The sequence below is a fragment of the Octopus bimaculoides genome, chromosome 4 (assembly GCF_001194135.2).
Source record: "Octopus bimaculoides isolate UCB-OBI-ISO-001 chromosome 4, ASM119413v2, whole genome shotgun sequence".
NCBI classification, from domain to species: domain Eukaryota; kingdom Metazoa; phylum Mollusca; class Cephalopoda; order Octopoda; family Octopodidae; genus Octopus; species Octopus bimaculoides.
Window position 1 is genome coordinate 88529643 of NC_068984.1, and position 9193 is coordinate 88538835.

Sequence of the window (9193 nt, forward strand, 5' to 3'; positions counted from 1 at the left end):
CTCACCTTACTGGCAGCATCTCTGTACATGGCTCGCACAGCTCTCACTAACCATTCTTCTATCCCAAGTTTCCTCATTGACCACCAGATAAGGGATCGGGGGACCCTGTCAAAGGTTTTCTCCATGTCAACGAAAGCCAGGTACAGAGGTTTATCCTTAGCTAGGTATTTCTCCTGCAGCTGTCTCACTAGAAATAAGGCATCAGTAGTGCTTTTACCTGGCACGAACCCAAACTGCATCTCATCTAAATTGATTCGCTCCCTAATTAGTTGGGCTATGACCCTCTCTGTAACTTTCATAACCTGATCTAACAGCTTGATGCCTCTGTAATTATTTGTATGTGCATATGTGCACTGATTTAGATATAGCAGAATATAAACTGCTTGTCATTAAGCTATAGCTACACTAAAATCATTACAAAGCTTGTTACTTGAAGTGTTAGGTTCACCTTCTCTTGCAGGCCTGGAAAAGGCACTTTGATACTCAACCTAAAACCACATATTTAATTAAAACTAAAGCTTGAGAGAGAGAGAGAGAGAGAATATGCACGTTTGTATATTTAATGTAATAAAAATAACAATTCAATTTACCTCAGCTTCATGATTATCATGCGTCTTTTTAGTTGCCTTGAGGGACTTCCTGTAATGAAAGAAATAAAAATTAACATGTTAACTTACATTATAATCCAAAGAGGTGAAATACACCAAAACAAATTGAAATAGAAACAGTTGATTTCTTTTAAGGATATGTTTTATCTACATAGAAATATTAAAAAAATGCATTCCAGTCCCTTCCTATCCCAAAATATGAACTGAAAGATGCAACAAAAACTTCCATTCATTTATTGCTTGTTAGGATCACTAATGAGAGAGCTTAATAGAAAATAACAAACCAAAGAGGGAGTCTTTACATGGACACATGAAGGCTGAGGATAGCAAATCTTAAAATTGTATTTTACTGTCTTTAAGGTAAGATACACAAGACAATGGAATCCTTTGTATTCAGTTATTGATCCTTACTCCTTAAAAAACAGGATGGTCATGATGGGAATGGTTTCACTGTATGTTCAGTCAGAGGTGACCAGGGTCTAAACAACAATAGAAAAGTAATAAACGATGACTTACTTAGCAGCTTCAAGCTTTTTAATCATGTGAGCAGTTTTTTCTTTAGCTTTGATGTAAATAGGCCTCTTTTTGTTCAATTCAGATTCCTGAAGAAAAACAAAAACTATTGTAAAACTATTTCAAAATTATTAAATTGTTGCAGATTTATCTGAAAGTAACCAAATATCAATTATTACATAGTAGCTGAACTACATTCACACATCAATAATTGCAATATTTTCAAACTCCACTCTTACCAATCTGATATTTATAAATTGACTGAATTGTGGTTTAAGAAAGTTATCTATTATCAAAACTGACAACACATTCATAAATTAAGCATTCAAAGCACTCTTAAAATGCATGCTTCTTCTGTAGTCTTAGTTCAGTTAGGCTGTCTGTTTACTCTGGAGTATGGAATACTCAAAGACACAGTACATCATAAGAGAATAGAAGAACTTAATTTTAGAAAGGAATTAGAATAGACAGACAAATCACTCTGCCTATGAAGAATTATTTTTGATATGAGTTGCTATTAGATTTATAACAGGCAAGACTGAAATTGTCCACATAAGAATATGAAATTATTGATCTGAGTGATAAAAGAAGAAGATAAAAATGTAAAGTGGCAAACTATACTCACAGCTTCTTTGATGTTCTGCTCAATTTTTGTGAGATCTCGACTCAATTTTCCTTGCTCTTTTTTCTTCTCTTTGATCTCGTCCTCAATCTTATCTCTCTTTTTTAATTCTCTATCTAAACCAGCGTTCTTCTTGTTAAGTTCTTCATTCAACTCATCAATATCTTTCTCATTATGAAACAACTTGAACAATTGGAGTTGCAGCTGTTTTTCTACCTGTAAAGTAAAATTAACATCTTTGTTTGAGATGCACGTCATTTACAAACACAAAATATTGATTTCTCACTTTAGCAAATCATCTTGTCCACTGTTAGTTTCTTTGGACCAAACCTAACTATTTTTCATAACTTACTATGACAAAATAATGATCAAACAGTCACCAGTTTCTGATACTTGTCTATTTCAAAGTATTCTATCCAATGATCACAATTCTTTTATCTGAAGATATTGGAATCATTTCAGAGTTATCTTGCAAGGTTTGATCTGATACAGTATGTGGAAAGAAAAACAAACTGCACCACACTGGAATCATGATAGCTATTCAAAATACATAGATATTATATTCATTTTTGTTTTATGTTGTTATAGCATCAGAATCTTGTATGTATATGACCTGGTCACTGAAAAGCTATTCCATTGTATAATACAGTAGAGCAGTACTAGTAATCCGGTTGTATACAAACAAAAGACTGATATTATAACACAAAAACAAAAACTTAATAGCATATTGTCAATGGCGATCATGAGTCTACCGTGATGTAACCTTATAATTCATGCAGTTAGAGAAAAAGAGGAAGAAAAGAGTAAAAAAGGAGAGAGAAGTTTCTATGACATGAGGTAGAGAGAAGTAATTGTAATGCTTTCACGTGATTAGTTGAAGGGAAAGAGAGGAGAAAGAAAAAGAGGGAGAGATATAAAGACAGAAATAGAAAAAGAGAGCAAGAAAGGTCCATGATGTGAGGTAGGGAACATAATATTACGTGGTTAAAAAAGTTCGTTGAAGGTAGTGATAATATAAAGGAGAGTTAAAAATTTTAGCAGAGGGGTGATGTTCTGATGGTGAGGTTAAAGAAAGGCACAGGGAGAGAGAGGGGTGGGGGTGAGAGATGATGTGGTGGTGGAGGTGGCAGTGGTGAGTGCATAGCGAAAAGTGTATTTTTTAAAAAACTGAACTAAGTTTTTCATATTATCTATCACTTAATGCATGCACATAACTGCAATTCCGTGAATTATTTACACTTATTTACATGGCAGATATATGCAATTTAACTATAGGTTGTAGCATATCTACGGGATATTTTTTTTCTTGCTTATAGGAAGAATGGAAAAGTAAGGGTGAATATTTATTTTATGAGTGTTGTGTATTAAGTCTATACATATAAAGTGCATTAAGTAATTATCGTATTCCAATTTCTTTCACTTTTCGATGAGTAGCAGATGAGCGACTATCTTTCCATACAGACAACATAAGCTACACTTTCAGGTTTTTTTGGATAAAGTTTTCAGAAATAACCCGATAGGTTTACCATTAATTCTGTGAAATATTCATGGGTTCTGCCAGTTAGGATTATTGATATTTTCAACTTTCTAAATTTCTTTCAAATTAGAATAAATTTGATATTGCAGATTTAGTAATTTATATTCTGAAATAAATTTTTTAAATGGAACATTAATCATAAATAATGACAAGATTATAATAAAATTGTACAGAAAGTCTAGTGAGGTGAGATGTGTGTAATATCTACTTGATAGTAAGCATTTAATTAAAATATATAGGGATGTTGTCAATATTTATACTCAAGTTCTAGAGATTTTAACTGCTATATTCTAGCAAGTGTCTAAATGTTTTTTTAAATTTTTATTGATATAAGGATTGAAAGAGCTGTTTTACCTTCAGATAGATGCATACAATGACTGGTTAATATTTTTCTTAGTAAATAATCTGACAGTAGCCATTGACTTGAAGATAAATGGCTATACCAAAACTGAAATAACCTTCAAAAAGAAAACTAAATTCAAAGCAAATAAAATGAAAAATTTAGATGGAAATCTCACCAATTGCTCTTTAAGTTTCTGGTAACGCTCTGCTTCTTCTTTTTCTAACTTAGCTTCTTTCTTTTCAGCAGCAATGCCTTTCTTTTTGTGGTAATTAAACTGAGTATCTTCTTCAGCTTTTAACATTTCAGTTTTAGCTTTATCATATTCTTCCTTTAATTCTCCAGATCTGAAAAGTGTAGATGTTTCTTGACATTAAAGCATTCAACAATAAGTACTTCCAGCAAAAGCTCAAAAACCAATTAAAAATAAAGTATTTATTATACCTGCCATTGTATAGCTAATTGATACTGCAATGTTTTGTAAACAATAGCAAGACTTCAAATGGAATTTTCTTTTAATAAATGGCTTTTTTCTTAAAGGAATTAGAACTTAGAACATGTAATATTTGAGGTTAAGTGATGGGATAGTTAATTTAAATAGAAAACTATATTTCGCACATTCATTTTCTGAATAACAATACAATATTCAACTGGTCTCTGTTGATTTTGATCTCAGATCAATTCCATAAGAGTGTACAAAAGTTACCCAATCAAAGCTAAAAAATCAGAGGAGCAAGTCCAATAACAAAACAGTAATAATACCTTTGATCTTTGCAAAAGCAAAAATATTTACAAAACAATGCATTAGCAATAAATGCAGCTAATTGATTTAAGGCCCTTCAGTAAATATCAATAATCAAACAAACATTTTCACCAATTTAATGTGTAGGTTGGTGTACATCAGGAGTGGATTTTCTGCCACTCCAGTTTATTATACTTTTCTAGACATTAACAGGGGAGTTTTGAAGACTGGCTGTCCATGAGAACTTCTGAAAACTGATGATCTAGATCTCATAGCTTAAGCTGTTGAGGAATTAAAGAAGCAATTCATGACATGGATACAAGACCTACAATGAAGAGGCCTTAAAGTAAACCTATAAAAATAAGTTTTAATCATCCAGAAAGAAGTCAAAACTTCACTAGCACTGGACAAATGACTGTCTTTAAAAAGGAAATAAGTAAGAATTCCATATGATGTACCTAATGTAAACCATAGAGCATACAAAGTGTAGGGGAATTACAGGAGAGCTGACAGAGAAGGATTTTGTAGCAGATGCACAGAAGTGTTTAGTAGTAAGACTACACATGAGATTAATTCTGTTATAAGCCCAGAAATATCCCTATAGTGATTGACAATTTGTTATTTAGGTTACTTAATCAGCATTGGAAATAGATGTTCCAAAATCATAATACCCAGAGTAAGAATAAGGTAGAAAAAGTTCAGGGGGTTATAACTTGTACTGGCAACAAAAGGATTCTCTTTATGGATGAAGAGTACATTATTGTATGATGCTTCTGTACAAAGTGCAACATTGTATGATAGTGAAACATGGACACTGGATGCAGAAGATGAATAAAGATTGGTAAGGTATGCAACCTATGCTGGATGTGTAAAATTAGTATGAATAAACAATGGAACATAAATGAGATAAGAGAAAAACTGGTTCTAAATAGAATCAGCTGCAGTGAACAACAACAGAAGAAACTGTGCTTATATGAACATATGATGCATGTGGTGGATGACAGTAGAATAGAGAAGTGCCAAGTGATTACAAAGTGGGAGGAGCTAGCAGATGAAGAAAATTGAAGAAGACATAAAATGATTATGATATCACAATTATTTAGCAGTAAGAGAGATAAAAACAAAACATCAATAGATTGCAAACTGTTATAGCGAGAATAGGATTAATTACCTGCTGATTTCTTCAAACATAACTGTACGTTCTTTGGCATTCTTCATAGCAATGCTTTCAACAGTTCCTTGAAACACAAGAAAGTTCTTAGATTTTACCAAAACACCAATTTTCTCAAGTTCTTGTGCATATTGCTGGGAAGAAACACCCTGAATTAAAATGAAAAGAAAGAATAAAAATAAAAATATAACAAAATAGTTTAATTTCTTTTTCATTGAAAGGTGCAATAAAGCAGTTTAGATAACAAGATTGAGCCCTTCTACATGTATTCCTTAGACTTGAGATCTGGTCCAAATGCTTGTAAAAAAATGAAATCCACTAAAACTACCATGAGCTAGGTAGCACTGTTAAACTGGACAATGGATGATGTCTACTAACCAAAAACACACTAATAATTCTGTCTATGAAATGTCCCTTACAAGGTTTTGATTGACAGATCATGGTAAATGAAACTTATCCAAGGGGTCATGCAGTGGAACAGGATGCAAAACAAAGGTAGCAAAGCAGATTGAACAACTTCACTTCGCCTGATTCACAAAAAAAGTAATACAGTTTAGCTTATTGCATCTGTAAGACTGTGGTTGTCATCTCCAAATGAGTTAATTCATCATCATCGTCTAACACCTGCTTTCCATTCTGGCATGGGCTGGATGGTTTGACAGAGGACTGGAAAGCCAGGAGGCTACATCAAGCGCCAATCTGATCTGGCAAGATTTCTACAGCTGGATGCCCTTCCTAATGAATGTGGGTGCTTTTTACGTACCACCAGCACAGGGGGCAGTCAGGCAGCACTGGCACTGACCACACTCAAATGGTGCTTTTTACATGTTACAGGCACAGGAGCCAGTCCAGCAGCACTCGCATTGACCACGTTGGAATGGTGCTTTTTATGTGCCACCGGCACTCATGCCAGTCAGGCAACACTGGCATTGGCCATGACTAAGTTTTCACTTGACTCAACAGGTCTTCTCAAGCTCAGTATATTGCCCAACGATTGAAGGGTACTTCTAAACAGGCCAGGTACGTGACTAGCTTCAGCCACAGCTATGATCTTACTTGACTTGCCTGCTTATCTCAAGCACAGCATATCTCCAAAGGTCTCAGTCACTTGTCATTGTTTCTGTGAGGCCCAATGTTTGAAGGTCGTGTTTCACCACCTCATCCTATGTCTTCTTGGGTCTACCTCTTCCACAGGTGCTCTCTACTGTTGGGGTGTGACGCTTCTTCACACAGTTGTCCTCATCCATACGCAACCATACCAGCGCAGTTGTCTCTTTTGCACTCCACATCTGATGCTTCTTATGTCCAACTTTTCTCTCAGGGCACTTACACTCTGTTGTGCAGGCACATTGACATTACACATCCAGCAGAGCATACTAACTTTATTTCTTTCAAGGCTATGCATGTATTCAGCCCATGTTTCACAGCCATGTAGCATAGCTGTTTGCACACATGTATCATACAGTCTACCTTTCACTCTAAGTGAGAGGCCCTTTGTTACCAGCAAAGGTAGGAGCTCTCTGAACTTTGCCCAAGCTATTCTTATTCTAGCAGCTATGCTCTCAGAGCATCCACTTCCGCTACTGACTTGGTCCCCTAAGTAATGGAAGCTTTCAACTACTTCTAGTTTTTCCCCCTGGCATTTGATGGAATCTGTTTTCTGTACATCTTTGGTGTTTATTACCCCTGTACATCTGCCACACACACAAAGCTATCTTCCCAGTTAACTTTCCTTTGATATTGCTGCACCTCTTATGTGTTCATAGCTTATATCAGGTACATTTTATGGAGTTTCCACCTATGCCTTTTCTACAGATCAAGCAGGGCCATATAACTGAAAGGATTTGTGATTCATTTGCCTTCTTTCTAACTAAGACTTTGGTTTTTGCTAGATTGACTCTAAGGCCCTTTAATTCTAGACCTTGCTTCGACAACTGTAACTTCTCTAGTTCTGATAGTGACTCAGTTATTAGAGCAAGGTCATCAACATAGAGGAGCTCCTGGGAGCAGCCTGTCTTGAATTCCTGTTATTGCCTGGAGGACTATGATGAATAAGAGGAGGCTGAGGACTGATCTTTGGTGAACCCCTACTTTTACCTGGAATTCACTATACTTGTTGCCAACCATCACCTTACTGACAGCATCCTTGTACACGGCTTGCACAGCCTTCACCAACCATTCATCTATCCCTAGTGTGTGCATTGACCACCAGAAAAGGGATCGGAGGACCCTGTCAAAGGCTTTCTCCAAGTCAACGAAAGCCAAGTACAGAGGTTTATTTTGGCTAGGAATTTCTCCTGCAGTTGTCTTAGCAGAAATATAGCAACAGTGGTGCTTCTCCTTGGCACAAACACAAACTGCAACTCGTCTAAACTAACTCTCTCCCTAATCAGTTGGGCCATGATCCTCTCCATGACTTTCATCACCTGATCCAATAATTAGATACCTTTGTAATTATACCTATCTAATGCGTCACCTTTAGCTTTGTAGCAGTTGACTATGGCGCTGCTACACCAGTCACTGGGTATGACTCCATGTATCACTTGGTTGACTATATGGCTGACTAGACTATAGCTTACACTGTAAGATATTTTAAGCATCTCAGCAGTGATTCCTGATGGGCCGGGAGCTTTCCCTGTCTTCATACCCTTAATTGCTCTACCAACCAAGGTACTGTCATATTTTAAAATTCAGAATAGCTTCGCCATAAACAACTTCAATATATATGCTATTCTGATGAGTATGGGAGTATCAATGTGTATTGGATATTCTCATATTAATGAGTTCAGAATAAAGAACAATCTTGTCACTATTTATAAATCAATATAGATTTTCTAGTTATAGTACTTGAAAAAGATAAATCTGAACCAAAAAAAGCATGTTCAAAACCCTTTTTGATATTATGCATGGTTCTCTGATACAAAACATTTTAAAATGTTCATATTTAAATTGAAGCCACCATCATCTACTGTTGAGTTATATTCCAAATACCACCTCTAAATTGTTTTTTTTTTCAAAATTAATTACAAGACAGAGATTTTACCAAATCCATCAAAACAATTATTTAAAAAAATACACTGAAACACTAAGGCTGTTCATGTTATGTTAGAAAATAGATCCACAATGTCTGACATAAAACAAGGTTACAAAATGGTTAAAATTCCTCTAAATGATATTTTTTAAGGGACAACCAAATAATAATGATATATTCTATCAGTTACATAATGCTATATATTTCACTAATCCTTTTTAAATGAGCTCAACCACTACTGAACTAATATTTTCTCCAGTTCTATCTTTAAGAGATGAGGAATTATGTACATTATTTACATTTGACAGATATTTGTCCTGGGTTCTCATTTGTAAGATATTTTTTGATGTTATTATTATTATTTAGGTCACTGTCTGGAATCGAACTCGAAGTCTTGGGGTTAGTAGCCCGTGCTCTTGACCAATACGCCATATGCCTGTGGGCAATTATGGAGTGAATTTTAGGGCTTATAAATCTAATATTTTCCTATCCTTCCTTAATACTGGTTCCCATATGCTATTCATATCTGCACTCGGTCTGCTTAGGAGGTTGTTGTGTCCTATCATATGTACTGCTTCTTTTAGTTTTCATATTTTCCAGTGGTGTTCTCTGTTTATTATTTTAACTTC

The 9193-nt window shown here is 35.1% G+C and overlaps 1 protein-coding gene across 1 annotated transcript in view; it reads right to left on the bottom strand.

The window, feature by feature from the left end:
* The window catches only part of LOC106869447 (structural maintenance of chromosomes protein 1A), a 56124-nt gene that overhangs the window by 32880 nt on the left and 14051 nt on the right, over positions 1-9193 (bottom strand). Inside the window, exons 4-8 of the mRNA XM_014915197.2 lie at positions 5534-5682; positions 3799-3967; positions 1747-1959; positions 1125-1210; positions 591-639 (exon numbers count right to left, since the gene is read on the bottom strand). Of these exons, the coding sequence (XP_014770683.1) occupies positions 591-639; positions 1125-1210; positions 1747-1959; positions 3799-3967; positions 5534-5682 (666 nt within the window). The remainder of the gene's footprint in view (positions 1-590; positions 640-1124; positions 1211-1746; positions 1960-3798; positions 3968-5533; positions 5683-9193) is intronic.